Here is a 21,318-nt window from a genome sequence, read left to right as displayed (position 1 = left end):
AGAGACAGGGTTTCACCATGTTGGCCAGGCTGGTCCTGAAGTCCTGACCTCAGGTGATCCACCCGCACTAGCCTCCCAAAGTGCTGAGATTACAGGCGTGAGCCACCGTGCCCAGCCTACTCTGGTTTTCAAAGAAAATAACTCATGATCATCAAGTTATATGTGTTATAGTCAGTCTTAAAAGCCTAAGTAAATGCAAATCTGACTTGGAACATTTACTGAAACATTACAAAGAAAAGCATGGCCTTCAGGATTTGGATAGTCCTGAGTCCCCCATAAACCTGGCATGTGACCCTGAACGTGCCAGTCAGCCTTCAGTTAAATGTAGCTGCTGTTTGCTAATTGAGAAAAGATCACTCTACTTACCTCATAGGCCTGTTAGGAGGATTAGGTCTTCTAGGTAAAGTGCTCAGCACATATCAGTTTGATTCTCCTGCTTACTCTCTGTAGAAACGGGCTGGAGCCCTTAAATACTCAGGGTAACTGAAAAAATATCAAGGAGAGTTTATTCACCTCTGCTGTCCCTGAAAGTCCTTATATCTCCCTCAGATACAAAAGCAAAAGCACAGACCTGTGATTCTTATTCAAGCTGAGCTCACAAGGGAGAATAAAGGCAGAATACTGCCTCTTCCCCACAACCAGAGCTGCCCAGGCCACCTCCTTCCCAACAGCCAGCTAACTCCCAGACCTCCTGGACTCACCAGTCTCTGCCACTGCTCCACATCTAAGCCGAGCTGAAGCCAAAACCCACAGTTATGAAGGTGGCAACTTTGCCCATGTCCTTGCACTCAATATTTTATTATCCATTAAAAGAGAATTTTAGCCCCTGTGATTTTACCTTTCTCAGTCTTCCCCCTGTCCCACCCCACCCCAAGATTATAGTAGGTATTTTTTTTTTCTTTATGTAACCCCAAGATTATAGTAGGTATTTTTTTTTTCTTTATGTAACAGGGAAGTTAATTTTTTTTTTTTCGAGGTGGAGTTTTGCTCTTGTTCCCCAGGCTGGAGTGCAATGGTGCAGTCTCAGCTCACTAAAACCTCTGCCTCCTGGGTTCAAGCGATTCTCCTGCCTCAGCCTCCCAAGTAGCTAGGATTACAGGCATCTGCCACCATGCCTGGCTAATTTTTGTATTTTTAGTAGAGATGGGATTTTACCATGTTGGTCAGGCTGGTCTCAAACTCCTGAACTCAGGTGATCCACCCGCCTCAGCCTCCCAAAGTGCTGGGATTACAGGTGTGAGCCACCGTGCCTGGCCCAGGGAAGTTAATTCTACTGATACAACCCATTAGATCTGGCATTTTGAGTAGTTAAGCATGCTTCAAGGCCAAGCTGTGTAGGCAGTGATGGTTTAACAAGATTTTAGCTAAGAAAGAAACTGCAGTGAGGATGTCTCGCATAGACATGCAACGCCATAATTGTGTTCCCTTTGTCTTATATAAAGCATAATCGTTGTTTTTTCTTTACCTGATTCCGTCATTGCTGTGATTCAGACAATCTCTGAGTTCGAAAAAGAGATAGAACTACTTCAGGCACAGAAGATAGATGTGGAGAAACATGTGCAGTCACAAAAACGGGAAATGAGAGGTAATAAAAATATGAGTCTCTTAGTCCATGGGTGCAGACTGAATTTATCATAGCTGTGTCGCTGCTAAGGAAACGTGTCCTTTGGTATGAATTTGGTTGGACATATGGTAGATTGCTTAGTTGATAGGTTGAATAGCTAGTTGGTTGAATACCTGGAAGATTGGTTAGTTGGTTGATTGGATAGCTGGTGAGTTATTTAGCTGGAGACTGTGAAGCTAGAAAACTGGGCCCTGGAAAGGGAATGGGAAAAGATAAATCATCCACAAATGTAATGTATACAGCTCTGCCTTTCCCTTTCAGAAAAGATGTCAGAGATCACCAAACAACTTCTCGAAAGCTATGACATTGAAGATGTAAGAAGCAGGTAATCATTTTTGCATTATCAAACATTTTAAGACATGTAAACATGTAAAACGTGACAGAGATGATAGATTTTCTTATCTTCCTTATTTTGCAGGCTCTCTGTGGAAGATCTGGAACATTTAAATGAGGATGGAGAACTTTGGTTTGCTTATGAAGGACTAAAGAAAGCAACACGGTTAGAAATTCTCCTCAGGGATCTTCTTTATTTTTCAGAGATAATAAATAGACTATTGGAAAGTCCAAAGTTTACCTTACATAGATTGATACACAAATTCCTTATAGTAGAATGACTGAATAACCACTAGAAATATTTCTCTGAGAAGTAAGCAATTAGCTTATTCATGAAGAGCAATCTCTTTGTGGGATAAAATGCCTAGTAAAAAATCCCATAACCCATACAGTGAAAACTGATTATCAAATAAGTTAGTTAGTGTTGCCAGAGATATGTAGATACATTTAAATTTAAGGCATGTGCTGCATTTATTTAAATTAATAAACTTTATTTTTCACAGCAGTTTTAGGTTCACATCAAAGTTGAGCAGAAATACAGAGAGTTCCCATATATCCCTGTCACCACACACACACAACCTCCCCCACTATCAACTTCCCAAACCACAGTGATGTGTTTACTATGACTGGTGAACCAACACTGACACGCCACTGTCACCTCAAGTCTATAGTTTACATTAGAGTTCACTCTTGGTGTACATTCTGTAGGTTTTGACAAATGTATAATGACTCGTATCCACAACTGTAGTATCATACAGAACATGTTTTGTTTTGTTTTGTTTTTGAGATGGAGTCTCACTCTGTTACCCAGGCTGGAGTGCAGTGGCAAGATCTTGGCTCACCGCAACCTCCACCTCCAGGTTTCAAGCGATTTGCGTGCCTCAGCCTCCCAAGTAGCTGGAACTACCGGCATGCACTACCACACCTGGCTAATTTTTGTATTTTTAGTAGAGACGGGGTTTCACCATGTTGTCTAGGCTGGTCTCAAACTCCTGACCTCAAGTGATCCACCCACCTCGGCCTCCCAAAATCCTGGGATTACAGGCATGAGCCTCTGCGTCTGGCCAGTATTTTTTAAACTATTAAGAGTGTAAAAATATAATAACTTCTAGAATTTTCTTCATTGTTAACTACATATTAACCCCCACATAATGCTTCCTAACTAGCTAGAAGATTTTATAATTAGGCATTCCTGATTCTGTAGCCTGTAACCGTGAGTGCATAAGTAAACCTGATGTACTTCGTGCACGGCTCTTGTTGTGGGTCTTCATAACTGCCTCCCAGCAGTCCATAAAACAGAACAAAGGCCATGTGGTTTATTTCTTGACCCCTCCTTTAATAGTGTTTTGGAGAGCCATTTCCAGTCTCAGAAGGATTGCTATGAAAAGGAGATTGAAGCTTTGAACTTCAAAGTGGTGCATCTCAGTCAAGAAATCAACCACCTGCAGAAGTTATTCAGAGAAGAAAATGACATCAATGAAAGCATCCGTCATGAAGTTACCAGGCTAACATCAGAGAACATGGTATGGTCTCAGCCAGGGGCCCCAGTCGTGGCCATCATACTAGAGTTGTTCTTTGTCAGTGGAGTCAAATTCAGTTTCTTGGCAGTAAAAGAGTGGATATAAATTGCTTTTTCCAGAAGTGAAATAACTTGGTCTGGTGATTAAACTATAAAATGACTGCAGACCAGAGAGCACTCTGATACAAGAGTGTGTGTGTTCACCACAGGATGGCTGCAGGTGCTGTGATTGTCTGTGTGTGCACGTAAGTGTGTATGTTTTAAAGCCTGTATATTTAAATCAAGCCCTAACCCCTTGGAAAGTGACCACAAAATTGAAGGGTAGCTCTTGAGACAGGAGTGTGTCAGAAGGCCAGTCCTGCTCATGCCTGAAATCTCACTTTTTTTTTTTTTTTTTTTTGAGATGAAGTCTCACTCTATTGCCCAGGCTGGAGTGCAATGGCATGATCTCAGCTCACTGCAACCTCCGCCTCCCAGGTTCAAGCAATTCTCCTGCCTCAGCCTCCCGAGTAGCTGGGATTACAGGCGCCCACCACCACGCTCAGCTAATTTTGCATTTTTAGTAGAGACAGGGTTTCACTATGTGGGCAAGGCTAGTCTCGAACTCCTGACCTCGTGATCCGCCTGCCTCAGCCTCCCAAAGTGGCATAAGCCACCATGCCCGGCCTTCAAATCTCACCTTTTCAAGGGCCTCCTCTTCCATGACGTGCATTCCTAGCCACTGCATTTGTCTCATTCTTTCTTCCAACTCATGCCTACTGGCCTGGAGAAATGCTTTAGGAATCTCCTCATTCAAAAAGCCATCTCTGTCTTAACCCCACACTGCTGTGGCCATCACCCATTTCTTTGGGGACTTAGTCACACTTACAAAGACCCTCTAGGCATACTTCCTCCGCACACCTCCCATTCACTGCCCACCACCCCATTCTGTCGTGTGTCCCCACCACTGGCTGACTCTGCCTGCACAGAGCTGAGCACTAAGGGTTCCTTTGCACCCTCATCTTACTCAGTGTCTCAGCAGCCTCTGGCGATACTAATCTTGCCCTCTCCGCCTTGTTCTCTTGGCTTCCAGGACGCCCCGCTCTCCCAGCATTCTTGTCCCGCCTCACTGGCTGCTGCTCCCCTACTTCCTTACTACCCCCTCCTCTCCCTAAACTGAGAGTGTTAGGAAATCTCGGGGCTGTAGCAGCAGTTGAGGACCAGGGGTGGACACAGGGAACGGTAGTGGGGGACCTTTACATCTTTGTTTATTCCTTGGATGAAACTTTAATGAGGAATTTGCAGTGAGACCCAATTGCACATTCAAACAAGTACAGATGCTCCTCAGCTTACCATGGGGCTACGTCCCAATAAACCCATCGTATGCTGGAAGTATTGTATTGTAAGTTGAAAATGCATATAATACACCTAACCTACCAAGCATCGTAGCTTAGCCCAGCCTGCCTTAAATGTGCTCAGAATGCTTACATTAGCCTGTACTTGGGCAAAATCATCTAACACAAAGCCTATTTTTATAATAAAGTGTTGAGTGTCTCATGTAATTTATCAAATACTATACTGAAAGTGAAACACAGAATAGTTGAATGGGTACTTGAAGTATGGTTTCTACTAAATGCATATCACTTTCACACCATCACAAACTCGAAAAACAGTAAGTTGAGCCATCGTAAATCAGGGGCTGTCTGTATTCTTCATTTAGACTTCAGAGGCCTGGATCTCAGCCACTCAGTTTTAAAATGAGCGTGTTTATAAACTTGGGGAAGGAAAAAAAACCCTGTTTTAACCTAACTAGGGGTGGAGGCGATGGACATGTAAAGAAATATACAGATAGGGACAAAGGATTGAGAAACTTACCGGGTGATTCCAGACCTCCACTAACAGAGCAGTGCATGTCCTTGAATTCAAAAGTTGCAGTGGGACCCTTTGAGATGGCTTTTCCTGTTCCTAGATGAGGAGACGATGGCTCTGGGCTTGGACCAAAGACGCTGGCTGCCATTTCTTCACCTAATTCCTCCCTCAACTCAGCATAGGATTTCTATACATGTACACATCCTTCTCTCCCTGTCGTAGCTGTGTGAGAACTGCTTCCTCTGAGCATACTGGTGTTTCCTGAGACTATATAGGTTTTGAGGTTAAAAAAAAATGTTAATCCAGTCTAATGTCATGGCTAGCTCTTTTACACAGCTATCTGTTCTGCAGGCTGAACACCAAGATAGTTCAGTTTGCTTCTAAGATTTTAAAGTTCATAGATCAAAGTATTTTATATTCTAATATTTCTAATTCTTCTCTAAAGATGATCCCAGACTTTAAACAGCAAATTTCAGAATTGGAGAAACAGAAGCAAGATCTTGAAATCCGCCTGAATGAACAAGCTGAGAAAATGAAAGGTAACTGAAACCCTCATTAACCTGCTTTTAGAAAACGGTTTCCTGTACCCCGGAAATGACATTGAAATGTCCTTGTACTCAGGGGTTTTAAACTCTGGTTCTCTAGGGGGCTGGGCAGGTAACAAATGTGAGAAGGGGGCTAGTTGAAAGATATGGGAAGGTATGTAGGACATTTAAAGGAGGTGCAGGCTGAGTGCAGTGGCTTACACCTGTAATCCCAGCACTTTGGGAAGCGGTGATGGGTGGATCATTTAAGGCCAGGAGTTCGAGTTTGAGACCAGTCTGGGCAATATGATGAAACCTCATCTCTACAAAAAAATTTTTTTTTTTTTTTTTTTTTTGAGACTGAGTTTCGCCCTTGCCCAGGCTAGAGTGCAATGGTGCGATTTCGGCTCACTGGAGCCTCCGCCTCCCGGGTTCAAGCGATTCTCCTGCCTCAGCCTCCTGAGTATATCAAATTACAGGCACCCACCACCACACCCAGCTAATTTTTTTTTTTTTTTGTATTTTTAGTAGAGATGGGGTTTCGCCATGTTGGCCAGGTTGGTCTTGAGCTCCTGGCCTCAGGTGATCCGCCTACCTTGGCTTCCCGAAGTTCTGGGATTACAGCCATGAGCTACTGAACCCAGCCCAAAAATTTTTTTAAAATAAGTCAGGCTTGGCAGTATGCGCCTGTAGTCCCAGCTATGTGGGAGACTGAAGTGGAAGGATTACTTGAGCCCGGGAGGTGATGGCTGAAGTGAGCCGTGGTTGTGCCACTGCATTCCAGCCTGGGTGACAGAGTGAGATCCTGTCTCTGAAAAAAAACAAAAAAATAAACAGGCTGCTGCCTCCAAGCTCCACTGATTGTTGTCCAGTGGGAATGTGGGCCCAGTATTGCTAGAGATTCCTATTTTTAAAGAAAACCCAGGAATCCAGATTTTTATGTGGAATATTACAATTTTTAAATGATGGTTTAAAAATGTTTAAACATTGTTCAGACCAAATAAAAGTTAATCTCTGTCTGGATACAGTTTAAGACAAGCTTGTTCAAGCTGCAGCCTATAGGCCACATGCAGCCCATGACAGCTTTCAGGGAGGCCCAATACAAATTCGTAAACTTTCTTAAAACATGAGATTTTTTTTGCAGTTTTGTTTTTCAGCTCATCAGCTATTGTTAGTGTTAGTGTATTTTATATGTGGCCCAAGACAATTCTTCTTCCAATATGGGCCAGAGAAGCCAAAAGATCGGACACCCCTAGTTTAGGACCTCTAAAAATTGAAAATAATACCAAACCCAAATCAGAATGCAGTGATATGTGCCCCCCCAAAGTACTGACAGTTCTTCTCATTATAGGAAAACTAGAAGAATTGTCTAATCAGTTACATCGCAGTCAAGAGGAGGAAGGAACCCAAAGAAAGTAAGTGTAAATATGTGTGTACCTCAAGTTCATGCTCGTGTAATGCTTTTCTGAAACTGCAGAATATACCAAGATGTGTTATTAATGCCAAAAAGCAAGATGCTAATTAATATATATGACATATTGCCATTCTGATGGGAAGGAAAGAAATATGTGTATGTACAACACACTCAGCAGCAGCAGCATCTCTGGGAGATTGTTAAGGAACAAAACATTGGTTGCCTCCAGGCAGTTAGTTGCCTTCAGGCTTGGTGACTGATACACAGAGGAGGGGAGGACATGTACTTTTCACTGTATGCGTACACTTTTGTACCCTTGAAATGCTATACCATGCACTTGAATTATCTGTTCAAACAACAGATAAGAGTGTGTGAGAGAGGACGGTTTCTATTAGCAGACTATTTAGGGTAAGAATTAAAAGCCCATGTTGATGGAAAATCTTCATTGCTAATCCCCCTAAATTTCCATCACGAGACCAATAAAGGGCCTCATGCCCTGGCAGAGCCTTGTGGGGAGAATGTTCTGTTTTGTTGCCAACTTGTTGAGACACTTATTTTTCCAAAATAATAAATGGGCACTTGACATCCCCAAGAGCATCTTTAGTCATGTGACTTTATCAGTAGGATGAGGACCCAAAGTAGTGGAAAAGGAGCGAGGCACCATTTTGGAACTCTTCTCATGGTCTCTCCTCCTCTCTTCTGTCTGATCCCTGGCTTTGTGAGTGTCTGGTCCCCAGGCTGGTCACAAAGGGGATGACTGCTTAGCTGTCACAGCGTATGGTGGGCGTGGATGTCCCATGGGAACAGTAAGTGGGGCTGAGGTTGGGTGGAGAATGGAACTCTTATTGGGTGAAGGAGACCAGAGCAGTCCATGGACAGTTTTCTATCCCAGCCAGTCCTGGTCTCTTTTCCTTCCCCTGGAAGGACACCCCTATTCGAATACTATTTGCTTTACACAGAAATTGGCCAAGGTGTTCTTCCATCTTTGGAAATATCAGCACTTGCTATGACAGTGAGTGACTTCTCCATGACCGTCATACTGATACCAGCCATTCCTCCCTCCCTTTCTCAGGGCCTTGGAAGCCCAAAATGAAATACATACCAAAGAGAAGGAGAAGCTGATTGATAAGATTCAAGAAATGCAGGAGGCCAGTGACCACTTGAAGAAACAATTTGAAACTGAAAGTGAAGTCAAGTGTAACTTCCGGCAGGAAGCATCCCGGCTCACTTTGGAAAACAGGGTGAGAAGTCTTCTAACTTGGTGATAAAGACTGTCTGTGTGCAGATGTTGCTGAAAGGGGGGACATGCCACCTAGAGCATATGATTAACATCTATAGACCAAAAGTCCTTCCATCAGAGCAGTCTGTTTTCTTATCCCAAAAGACAGGTGGTCTCTGAGGTTGGCTTTGGGAAGGCCTTGGGGACTTACAGGCCCGCCTGGGGAGGGTGAAGGAGGAGAGACAGAGAGGTGCAGGCCGTAGTTCCCTAGCACTATCAGTGCACGGCACCATCCAGGATGGAGTCACTGTGCTCTGGAACACACTGAGGATAGCAAGGCCTACGTGTGAGTGCTTTACCCAGCAAAACTCACCCCATATAAGTGCCCATGCTTTCTTCTGGGGGTATGGCCTTCCTATAATTTTTAGAGTCAAAATGTTCTTGTATGAAATGATCATGATGTCGATGGAAGGCTTAAAAACTTTTTTAAAGTGTTTAAGGTCTTTTCTGAGTTTTAAATGCCCTTACCAAAATGAAATCGTGTAACCTTACATCAATTCCCAGCAATTATTTTGAAATTGTGATGCTGTGTGGAACCCAGAAGACTGAGAAGTGCTGAAGTGACAGGCCACTTTCCTAGGAGCTGGGACCCTCTCGGGCCCCTTCGAGACCTGAGAGCTTCCAGCTTCCAAGAGGGTAACGCAGGAGGGCTGACGAGTCCAGTGGGTCAGTGTGGACATGCCCACGTACCCTTCTCCCTGCTGACAGGGCCCCCATTTCCAATCTCACAGGAAAACCTTGATAGAGGAAAACCATATTTTGAGTGTCAGGGTTTAACTTTGAAGAGTGGTTACATCCAAAAAGAGAAATTCCAGGAGTTTAACATTTAATAGGAAGTAACAAATTCCAATCAGTGACACCTACATGACAGCTGCCTTTTCTGAGGTGGATACAACTTTCTCAGAGACTGGAATCCTCGTGTTACAACAGAGAAGCAACCGCCTGTTGTCCATGTGTGAGGCTGCCTTGCCTTGCCTCCTGTGGGCCCCTGGGATCTCAGTGGAGTCAGCGGTCAGGGAGAAGCTACATGGGTGGGTCATGTGTGTGCTGCGCATGTCATCCCATGTGATCCTTTACTCTGACTGTCCCTGTGCATTGTGACGGATTTATGAGTTCGTTCCTGGTGCCCTGGAGCACAGCTCGGTCCTGGCGCCCTCTTCTGGAGCTCCTCCAAGTGTCTGGCTCTGCTCCCCACAGGTGCGCTGAGCTAGGGAGCTGGCAGGCCTGACATGCTCATTTCAATAGCTCTTTCTGAACCTGGAGTAGCCTCACTGTTACATAGAAGCAGACGGACACGCAACAAGAGTATCATCTCTATACATTAGCCGGCGGATTCTACCCACAAATGAGACCTGATCTGTATTAGTTTGCCAGGGCTGCTGTAACAAATGACCACAAACCAGGTGCTTTAAAACAACAGAAATGTGTTCTCTCAATTATGGAGGTCAGAAGTCTGAAGTCAAGGTGTCAGCAGGGCACACTCCTCTGAAGTCTCTAAGGAAAACCCTTCCTTGCTTCTCCCAGCTTCTAGAGGGCTCCAGGCATTCCTTGGTTTGGAACAGTGTAACTCCAGCCTCTGCCTCTCTGCACCTGGCCTTCTCCCTGTCTCTGTGTTCTTTTCCATCTGTTATAAGGACACCTGCATTGGATTTACAGCCCACCCTAAATTGTAGTAGCCACCTCTCATACTGACCCTTAGCTTACCACAGCTGCAAAGACCCTATTTCCATATAAAGTCACATTCTGGAGTTTGGGTTGGACATGAATTTCAAGGTGACACTGTTCAAACCACTATGTGATGCTTTGAGTCAAAGAAATTTCTTTTTTTTTTCCAGACTCTTTTGTCACTGAAAAGAAATTCTTATTAAGAGATAAAAAAAAAAACTTTTAGTAATCATTTCACTATTTATCAAAGAAATTCAAAATCAAAACTAGGTACTATTTTTGCCTGTCAAATTAACAGAGACCTGGGCCTGGCACAGTGGCTCATGCCTGTAATCCCAGCACTTTAAGATGTCATGGCAGAAGTATGACTTGAGGCCAGGAGTTCAACCAGCCAGGGCAACGTAGTGAGACCCCATCTCTACAAGGAAAACTTTAAAAATATATATATAGTGGTGCATGCCTATAGCTCTGGCTACTCAGGAGGCTGAGGCAAGAGGACTGCTTGAGCCCAGGAGATTGAGGCTGCAGTGAGCTATGATCACACTACTGCACTCCAGCCTGGATGACAGAGCAAAATCCTGTCTCTAAAAATACTACTACTAATAATAATAATAATTAATAGAGATCTTATGCTGCTGGAGAGAACATCTTGAAATGGGCACTGTCATACATGGTTGCTGGGAATATAAATTGGTATAAACTTTCTTGAGGGCTTATTTGAAGGTACGGATCATGAACCTTTGGAAAGTACATTCCCTTTGACTCAGTAACACAACTTGTAAGGTTCTATCCTAAGTAAATACTTGAACATGTGGACAAGATTTTTGTTCAGAGTGATCATCATAGTGTTATTAATCATAGAGAAAAAAAGCAACCCAAAGGAGACAAATGCATACCTAACAATAGAGCAAAGGTTAAATTGTTGTATGATATAATATGACTTGGCTGTTAAAATGATGGTTTGAGTATATTATCAATGACATGGGAAAACGTCTGCAGTATAACTAGAGAAAAATGTAGGATTTGAAATTTTGCATGTAATATGATCCCAATTTTATAAAATGTACATTTACCATATTGGGAAAAAAGGAATGAAATCAAAATGTGAAGAGTGGTTTTTTTCTGGGTTATGGGTTGATGGGTGACCCATTTGATTAGATATATTATAAGATGGGCTTGAATTGGAGGGAAGAAGCTGTACTGACACCTCCACTTCTGAGGTCAATAGAGTTCCTAACATGTCTAGCCAGGGACACAGAATGGTGGCAGGGAGAGAGGTGGCCGCACAGAGTAGAAACAGCACAATGTCCCTCGGCCCCAAGAGTCCCTAGAGGGTACACAGCTGCAGTGACCCTGCATGGTGGGTCTTTCTGGGTCAGAGAAGCCTGAATTCTATATGTGTCAAATGCTCAGATGTGGAAGAACTTAAACACTATGTCCTTTATAGGAAATATTTCTAGGTATCCAAGGACTCTTCTGGTTCTTGAGCCAAATTCAGCATGGGCAAGGCCACCTCCTTATCAGGAAAGAAAGGCAAAACCAGGCCCAAATCTCTGAACATTTCTCTAGCTCCAGCTTCTGAAATCTAGAAAGCCCATTTTCCCACATTCATATTTTTAAATTCTCTATGATGGGCACTCCTATGTAATAAGAGCAAGATAAATGTAGTATATGCATACAATAGGATATTATTCAGCCATACGAATATATGAAATGCTGATACATGCTACGACATGGATGAATTTTGAAAACCTTATGCTAAGTGAAAGAAGCCAGACACACACACACAAAACCTATTCTATGAATTTATTTATATGAGATATCCAGAATAGGCAAATCCATAGAGACAGAAAGTAGATGAGTGGTTGCCAGGTGCTGGAAGGTAATGAGGAACTAGAGAGTGACACTAAAGGTTAGTTTTATTTTTGGAGTAATAAAATGTTCTGGAATTAAATAATGATGATTGTAGCACAACTCTGACTACACTAAAAAACCTTTGAGTTTACACTTTAAATGGGTGAGTTGTACGGTATGCAAATTGTATGTCAATAAAGCTGTTACCCCAAAAAAAAAAATAGATTAAAGTGCTTCTAAGCTAAATCCTGGTTTCTTTTTATTGCTGTAGGATCTTGAAGAAGAATTAGACATGAAAGACAGAGTGATTAAAAAGCTACAAGATCAAGTCAAGACACTAAGCAAGACAATTGGAAAAGGTAAGAAACAATACTTGTTTTCTTATTCTTTTGAGCTAAGGCTAACATGCACTCAAGTGTTTATTTTCTTTCTGGTCCAAAGCTTATGAAACCCAAAGGAATGATTCTCAAGTGGTGAGGTTTGTGACCTAGTGCTGGGCTAACGAAAAGATCCTTTGGGTCAGGAAGACAGCTCCCTCCCACTCAGATGATACCAGATACATTCATGTACTCGCAAGAGACATCCTATAATTAACACATTAACCTCTTCCTCTGTTAGCTCCCTTTTTTAAAAAATGAAATTGTGAACAAGTTTTCAATTAACTGCTTTGAAATTCACCTTCTCTCCCTGTTACATATGTAGGATCAGTAAGTATCCAAATTTCTATTAGAAAAGTAGAGAGCTAAGAAGCAGACATCCTGAACATGGACTGCACGGCACACATAAAGCATCCTCGTGAGCCTCTGTGAAAGGGACCCTCCTCCCTTCTTCCCTCCTTCCGCTTCTGTCACTGAACTTTTCTGTGTTCAGCTCCTGCTCACATTTCTCACTCTTTCATTCTTTATTACCTTTTCCCCTTCCTCCCAGCCTTACTGCCAAGGCTGTATCTTGTTTCTTTTTCTATATTCATCTTTTTGAAGAGCAGCTTTATTCTTACTTATCCAACTCTCACCTCAAATTTGAAATGTCCACAAGCAAACTGAGGATCCTTTTCCTTCAGTAATAAATGACAAATGGCAGTCTGCCCCATGAGAGCAGGGCCCAGGTCTGTGCTTCCCAGCCCCCGCTGCATCCCCACTGCTGGGATGAATGAATGAACCACCATTCACCACCCTGGCTCACCTTTCAGACTTCTGACTTCCAGAACTGTACGATTAAACATTTGTGTTGTTTTAAGCCTCTATGTTTGTGATAACTTTTTACAGCAGCCATAGGAAACTAATACAGCTGTCTCAGTAAGGATCATGCACATTGGTACTTTGCACACCAAATGTTTCACAAGTCTTCTTTCACAGTAGCATTGGCATCTTGAAGACAAGGCAACATCTTGGATTTCTTTCCTGTTACCATGTGCTGGATACATATCAGGCACTCATAAGGCTCTTCAAAGGATAATTGGGCCTTTTCAGCAGCAGCTGTACTCACTGATGTACTCATAAAGAGGAATCACTACTTGGAGAAATTCTTCAGGATACAATACAGTACAGTTTTAATGTATCTGAAAGCCACAGACATTTACATGCAAACCAGCCAGAATGGGGTAGGAGAGTAGTCACATTGTGAGACCTGTGAAAGCTGCTTTTGTGTATTTAGCTGATTGTTTGCCTCTGTCTACAGCCAATGATGTGCACTCGTCCTCAGGACCCAAGGAGTACCTTGGAATGCTGCAATACAAGAGAGAAGACGAGGCCAAGCTCATTCAGAACCTCATTCTTGGTAGTGAAACCTGGAACTCTGGATTTTTGCTTTCTCTTTGAGAACTTGCACATCAGTCAGTGCCAAAGTCCTGGGCAGGGGTGGTCCTTTTTCTACTTTTTCTTCCACTGCTTCTTCCCCCAGCCCAGAGTTTCTCAACCTCAGCACTGTTGACCTGTTAACTCTGTGAATGGGGAGTAACAAAGGATGGAGCAGCATCCTTGACTTCTACTCACTAGAAGGCAGCAGCAACCCCTAGTGATGACAATAAAAGATATCTCCAGGTATTGCCAAATGTCCTGTGGGGGCCAAAACTGTCCTCAGTTGAGAACCACTGCCCTGACCTTTTCCAAATTGTAGGACCAGGGTAGAAGAGAAACATCACCTCATTTTTGTGTCTCAGCACAGGAGCCATCATGGAAGTAATTGTGGCTCTGTGCTCCATTTGACTTCTGAGAAATTTCTCTGCGGGCAATGTGATGGGGCTTCCCAGCCATGCCTCAGTTACAGGAATGTCCCATGTGCATGCTCAAGAGTTGGTGGTCATAGAACCAATCTTACTGCACTGTCTTCACTGTGACCTTCCACGTGGTTTTCTGGCATAGGGAGAAAAATCTGCCTCCCTGTCAGCTGGCCCCAAGATCTCAAAACAGAAAGCCAACGTGTAGCCTTCCTTCCTCTTCTGCGAGTGACCCCCTTGGCTCATATGAGCACCTCTACCCTTTTCTTTCCCCTCATCACTGGTGTCATGCAGTGTGAGCCTCTTCTTTGTTCTTCTGTCTTCCTGCAGCCAGGGGACATCCTTGTTTGCTTATCTTAACTTTTTTTGTAAGATTTCTCTCTCCCCTTCATCCCCACTGAGCGTTTCCACCATTCTGTTCTCCTCAAGGCCAGCCAGACATCCTCTGCTGCACTGGGTGTGCCTGCTTTCCCTATTCAAGGCAGCTTCATGTGACTGTGGACACTGTACGCCATCCTCATCAAAGCGCTTGGAGTAGGGGTGCATGGAATGGAGTTTCTTTCTTACAATGGGGGTCTGAAATCCAGGGTTTCCACACCAGGGAAAAATAAAGATTCTGTCTCTTATTCAACCTTTTCAGAAAGAGAAAGTCCTTTGTAAACAAGAAGAGGAACAAGTGACACCTGTGTATCTTGTGCCAAGAAAGGAGCCAGATGGAATTCCTCAAAGAGGAAATAAATCCATATACATTCAGGCACTGTGTCAAGCACAGAAAAGCAAACAAGCCCCTGCCCCTAGTCACAGGTTCCTTAGGAGAAGAGCTGACCTGTCAGCTGTAATCCTCATTGGCTCTCTCTGCTTCAGACTTGAAGCCCCGTGGCGTGGTGGTGAACATGATCCCCGGGCTGCCGGCTCATATCCTGTTCATGTGTGTGCGCTACGCAGACTCTCTGAATGATGCCAACATGCTGAAGTCCCTCATGAACAGCACCATTAATGGCATCAAGCAGGTGGTTAAGGTAGGAAATGCCTTTGACATTGGCCCCTGGTATCACATCTGTGGGAATGACCAGATGCCCAGTCTTTGCCCATCCTGAGCCTCCATTGTGTGGTAAGCCACATGATTCCTCCAACAAGTTTGAGGCCCAACTAGTGAAGGGAGCCACGCTGTTAGGGAAAGATAAATGGATGAGCATCTGCCATAGGCCTCAAAGCCTTACCGGCGAGACTGCAACCTGGTAGCCACTGCCCCACCACTGCTATCCCCTTAGGGTGTAAAGTTATCAGCTGTGAGGGGTATAGGTTCTATCTCTGTAACAAGGGTAAATCATGAGAAATGAAATGGAGTGAAAAATTATTCATCTCTTCCCTTGGCAATTATATAATTCTTCTTCCTAAAAGCACATTGTGTATTTTTATTCCCAGTCCACAAATGAAGATGAACTGTGTATTAGTTAGGTTAGTTACTTAGTAAAGTTAAGCTATTGTAGCTATGAGACACCTGCCACCTCCCTTTGCCCAATATACAGTGTCTTAAAGAAGATGGAGGATTTTTCTTTGCTGATAGCGGTTCCATAATGAGCCATCTAGGTTGGAAGGTGGCTCTGTTCTACGTGATCATGAAGGGACCCAGGTTCCTTCCAACTTGCTGTTGGCCATTCCCTAAGTCGGTGTCCTTATTGGAATGATTGGACAAGCAGGCAGCCAGCAGTTTACCACTGGGCAAGAGGAAACCTACCATAGGACACAGACCATGTGTGTATGGTATACATATCAGAAGTCACCAACTGAACTCTTCATGAGCAATCATCTCTTCATGGTGTGACAAGTGGATAATGATCAAAAGTGACAATGACAAAGGGCGGGATTTTGTGAAGGCTAACAGTAACATAAAGTTTATTGCTAATTTCCTTTCCAACTGAAACGTAATCCTAAAATCATTCTTAGCATACTGATTATTTTTCCTGGAAACTCCATAAGTGATCAATGAGTAAATAACTGTATCTAAGCATTGAAGATTTTTTTAAACAGACCTGGATCCTTGCTTACAGGGATAGTTGCTTTGTAAAAACAGTTCTCTGGTAATGCTTGGCGCATTCTGGAATCTTGGGTGTGGGTAGGGTGGTTGACTTAGTTCTAAGCCAGACCTGGTGCTACCCTGAGTGTGGAAATTCCATTAGCCACAGTGGAGTTAGTACAAAAACCTTCTCTCTCTCTCTTTTTCTAGGAAATGACCAGTTTACAGTTATGTTAAAAAGTACCCATTTCTGGGAATTACAATGTACTGATCCATATTGGAAGGGGGCAATAAGACATAAATAACACTAAAATAACAGTGTTTTCCATGCCCCTCCAAAAGAGAAGTGATGTTTGATATTAGGATATATTTGAATTTTTAGTTAGGGAGACCCTACCTCATTTTTAGTAAAATATGTGTTCTAAAGAGTAATGGGGAATTAAATTCTATTTTAAATACTCTAGGGAAGGCCAGGTGTGGTGGCTCACGCCTGTAATCCCAGCACTTTGGGAGGCTGAGGCAGGTAGATCGCTTGAGCTCACAAGTTCAAGACCAGCCTGGGCAACATGGCAAAACCCTGTTTCTACAAAAAAGACAAAAATTGGCCAGGTGCGATGGTGTGTGCCTGTAGTCCCAGCTACTCAGGAAGCTGAGGTGGGAAGATCACTTGAGCCCGGAAGGCAGAGGTTGCAGTAAGCCAAGGTCACACCACTGCACTCCAGCCTGGGTGATAGAGCCAGACCTTGTCTCAAAAATAAATAAATAAATTAATAAATTAATAAACTCTAGGAAGAAAGAAACATAAAAACTAGATTTGTGAGAGATCAGAGTATGGTAATTCTCCTCTCCTTCCAAAAATATCATGAATTCATTATTTATCTGGAGTTAGGAATAGAAAATTCACATTTGTTTGGTGCTGGATACTTTATAGTCACCATCTTCACAGGAGCCACCAGAGTGTTTTTGGAAGGGGCTCCCATAAATTGATGTTTTCCCTGTCCATATTTGCATAAATTGGGTTTTCTTAAGACAAGCTGGCATTGTGTTCCAGCCCAGGACACACAGTATTTGCCTCCCCTTGATGCTCTGGAATGTTTCGCCAAATATTCATAAATCAAGAGATGTGTGGTATGAGGACTATAAGACCCCTTTCTCACCAGCATCTTCAGTCTCAACTTCTCTGTGTCCCCCTCCCTCTGCCTTTGCATGTGCCCAGGACCTGCCTCTCCCCACCTCCAGCACACAGCAGTTACAGCAATGTGCCCACATACCCTCTTTAGCCACTATTCCTTTCCCTCCACCCCGGACTGCCAAAGTGCTTAAACTAGCGTTCTCCACCAATTCTCTTTGTCACTCCTTGCAATCTGGCTTCTAACCCATCACTCTACAGAGAGATCACCAGTAACTCCTCTTACTAAAACCAGTGGTGTTTCTTTACTTTTTATTCTCTCTAAATTGACCAAAGCATTAGCACCATCTCCTTGAAAGCTTCCTCCCTTGTCTTTTAAATCCCAGGATTTTCTCTGTTTTCCCCTCTGATCACTGTAGCTCTGCCTTCACTGCTTGTTCCTCTTCTTCCTGCCCTGTAAGTGGAGGCCTTCTCCCCAACAGTCCTAGTCCTGAGCTCTTGTCTCTCCACCCATTTCCCTCAAAGGCTAGACCTCCTGCCTTTCTGAGGTTTCCCTGGCTGCTCTGCCTCCCTATCCTCTCTCCTTGTCCTCTGAGCTTTGGTAGCATAGTCTACAGCCATCGTATGGGCTCTTGACCACCTACTAAAACTCTGTTCTATCTTCCCAGTGAGAGTGTGAACTTAGGAGAGCAAGAAGTGAAACTTGCATTTCTCATGCATTCCTTCAGGACCCACTTCACACTTCATAATGAGTGACACAACCTGTACAGAAACATGTTACAAACTGTGACCTATTAAATAAATATAAGTTCTTATAAGTATAATATGAATTGGATAAAGGCTTTAGTGAATAAAAGAAAAACTAATTTTGGTCAACAGCTACAAATAACCAAACAGGTAAATGCTCAGAGGTACAAGTAATCATCAAGACCAATTTTGTCTTTTCTTATTTTTCTAAGGAACATTTAGAAGACTTTGAAATGCTGTCCTTTTGGCTTTCCAACACTTGTCATTTTCTCAATTGCCTGAAGCAGTACAGCGGAGAAGAGGTAGGGGGCGCCCACCTGCTTGTTGTTTTGTGCTGACAGCCAGTCTATAACCTCCTCCTGAGCCAGAGCTCAATAGAGCCTCTATCCTCTCCACCAGGAGGCCAGCAGCACATTATCTGTTGGACTCTTGGGCATACACCACAGGCAGGAGACTTCTGGAAGCAGCTTAGATTTTGGGCATGGTACTAGGCCTCCTAGGTCTCCATTACTTTTAAATCAATAGGTAGATAAGATGACTTTTAAGTTTCCTTCTGGCTGTAAGATGTTTAGCATTATGACTCTAAAATACAGGCTTTGGTTTAAAATGCCTGTTTCTTCACAGCTGTTCTCTCTACAGGACCCTGACTGTTCCTCCATAATCTATAAATATGTTTCCTTTGCCATTCCGACTCTGCTTCCAGGAGGCTGATGTCATAAAAGAATTCTCCACCTTCAAGTACTCACAGAGAAAAATTTCATTGAACTAAAATAACAAAGTGGCTTTCAGGGTTTTCAGTGCTCTCCAAAATGGCTGTACCATTGCACAGCCCCACCGGCAGTGTATGATGTTTCCAGTGTCTCATACCTTCACCAACACTTGGTATTGACAGACATTTTTATCCTTTACCAGTGTCAGGGTATAAAATTATATCTTGTTGACTTAAATTGCATTTATTTGGTCACTAGTGAAGTCAAGCATAATTTTATATGTTTATTGGTCATTTGGGTTTCCTTTTGAATTGCCTAGTCACATCCTTCCTTTCTTTTTCTTAGGGTTGGTTTTTTTGTTACTGATTTGTAGGAGGTCTTTATATCATATGGATAGACTGTAGCTTAGCTTCTAATTTTCCTTATGAAGTCCCTTGTCACACAGTTTTTGAATTTTGATATGCTTAAATCTGTCAATCCTATTCTTTTATGATTTGTGTCTTAAGAAATTCTTCCCTGCCCTGAGATCATGAAGATCCTCTTCTAAACTTTTGTAGTTCACATTTAGAGTTCACAATTAATTATGTTTTTACCTATCCAAAATTGGTATGTAAGGTAATGATCTAATATCCTCTTCCATATAGATAACCAGTTGTCCCAATGGAAGGAAGTTAAAATAAAATATAACAGCAATCTGACTAGTACTATAGAACAAAAGGAGAAGTAAAGAAAATCCAACCTCTGACTAAAAGGAATACCAAAACAGGAGGAGGCACAGACTAGTCCGTTTACAACAAACTGGCATCTGTGAGACATCAGTGGAAGAATGTTTTATTCAGCACTGTTTTATGATCCTTTCTTTGCCCCCTTCAGCCATGTATAGAATATTCTTTTCCCTGTCTGACTGCTTTTTCAGTTACCATATTTTTATTTCTAAAATTTCTCTTGTTCCTTTTCACCTCTGTCTCTTACCACAATGTCCTGTTCTTTTTTTTTTCTTTTTCTTTTTTGAGATGGGGGTCTCACTCTGTCACCCAGGCTGGAGTACAGTGGCACGATCTTGGCTCACTGCAACCTTCGCCTCCCAGGTTCAAGCAATTCTCCTGCCTCAGCCTCCTGAGTAGCTGTGGCTACAGGCATGCACCACCATGCCCGGTTAATTTTTGTATTTTTAATAGAGATGGGGTTTCACCATGTTGGCCAGGCTGGTCTTGAACTCCTGACTTCAAGTGATCCGCCTGCCTCGGCCTCGCAAAGTGCTGGATTACAGGCGTAAGCCACCACGCCCAGCCCTATAATGTTCTATTCTTAATTTTTTCTTTTTCTTTAGTCTCTTTGAACATGTTAAACATATTCCATTAGTCACTCAGGCTACTATAACAAAATACCGCAGGCTGGGTGGCTTAAACAAGAGATTTGTTTCCTCACAGTTCTGGAGGCTAAACATCTGAGATCAGGGTGCCAGCATGGTCACTTCCTGGTGAGGGCTCTCTTCCTGGCTTGCTGACAGCCACTTTCTCCATCCCTGTGTCCTCACAGGACCTTTCCTGGGTGCATGGGTCAGGAAGAGGGAGAGAGAGGGCAAGCTCTCTCTGGTGTCTCTTCTTATAAGGACACCAATCTTATTATTAGATCACGGCCCTATCCTCATGACCTCATTTAACCTCATTACCTCCCTAAAGGCCCCATCTCCAAATACAGCCACACTAGGAGGTTAGGGCTTCAATGTATGATTTTTAGGAAGACACATAAAATCCATAACACACACTTTAAAATATTTCAACTTTGTCTGTACCCTGTAAATTATAAGGTTATGAATCTCATTTATTGTATCCACTTACCTCTTCATAGCAGTTTGTTTCCTTGAATGCTCTGCAGTTTTGTTTCATTTTCCTATGCGCTTCCATGGGCCTTCTATGAGCTTTTCTATTTAGTCTATAGGTTCCAGGGACAATGTTTGTAGGGAAGTGGGTGGGACAATGATAGTATGATAGACTGTGATCATACAGGAAATCAGTGCAATTTTTTTCTTATAGAAGGTACATGCTACCCCAAGCATCATGAACTCATTTGATATAAATCAGACATTAAGTTTTAAGGTAAAAGAGTTATAGTAGCTGATTATTAATTTCCTACGTTTGTATTATTCTAATATTTTATGTTTAAAATTACTTTTAGGAATTCATGAAGCATAATAGTCCACAGCAGAATAAGAATTGCTTGAACAATTTTGACCTTTCAGAATACAGACAGATTCTCAGTGATGTGGCTATACGAATATATCATCAATTTATTATCATAATGGAAAAGAATATCCAACCGATAATAGGTAAGAAGAGAATGGATGACCAAAAAATATTTATAGTAACATTAAGACATTTTAAAACATAAACTTGGTATGTGTAATGTGTGATTATGTGTAACATTGTTTAAAAAGCCA

The 21,318-nt window shown here is 42.7% G+C and overlaps 1 protein-coding gene across 6 annotated transcripts in view; it reads left to right on the top strand.

Annotated features, from left to right (window-relative positions):
- Positions 1-21,318, top strand: part of MYO5C (myosin VC) — a 101,669-nt gene that overhangs the window by 66,943 nt on the left and 13,408 nt on the right. For 5 of the 6 annotated variants that reach the window (XM_034938763.3, XM_034938762.4, XM_034938765.3 and 2 more), the window contains 12 exons: positions 1,492-1,585; positions 1,886-1,949; positions 2,043-2,123; positions 3,300-3,480; positions 5,770-5,863; positions 7,200-7,263; positions 8,335-8,503; positions 12,332-12,419; positions 13,738-13,836; positions 15,140-15,294; positions 18,381-18,470; positions 21,057-21,207. In XM_034938763.3, the coding sequence (XP_034794654.3) occupies positions 1,492-1,585; positions 1,886-1,949; positions 2,043-2,123; positions 3,300-3,480; positions 5,770-5,863; positions 7,200-7,263; positions 8,335-8,503; positions 12,332-12,419; positions 13,738-13,836; positions 15,140-15,294; positions 18,381-18,470; positions 21,057-21,207 (1,330 nt within the window). The remainder of the gene's footprint in view (positions 1-1,491; positions 1,586-1,885; positions 1,950-2,042; positions 2,124-3,299; positions 3,481-5,769; positions 5,864-7,199; positions 7,264-8,334; positions 8,504-12,331; positions 12,420-13,737; positions 13,837-15,139; positions 15,295-18,380; positions 18,471-21,056; positions 21,208-21,318) is intronic. The other variant, XM_034938764.3, reaches the window with a different exon arrangement.

The sequence above is a fragment of the Pan paniscus genome, chromosome 16 (genome assembly GCF_029289425.2).
Source record: "Pan paniscus chromosome 16, NHGRI_mPanPan1-v2.0_pri, whole genome shotgun sequence".
Classification (NCBI taxonomy): Eukaryota; Metazoa; Chordata; class Mammalia; order Primates; family Hominidae; genus Pan; species Pan paniscus.
The sequence above is the reverse complement of the archived record's forward strand: the minus strand, read 5'-3'. Positions and strand labels throughout refer to the sequence as shown.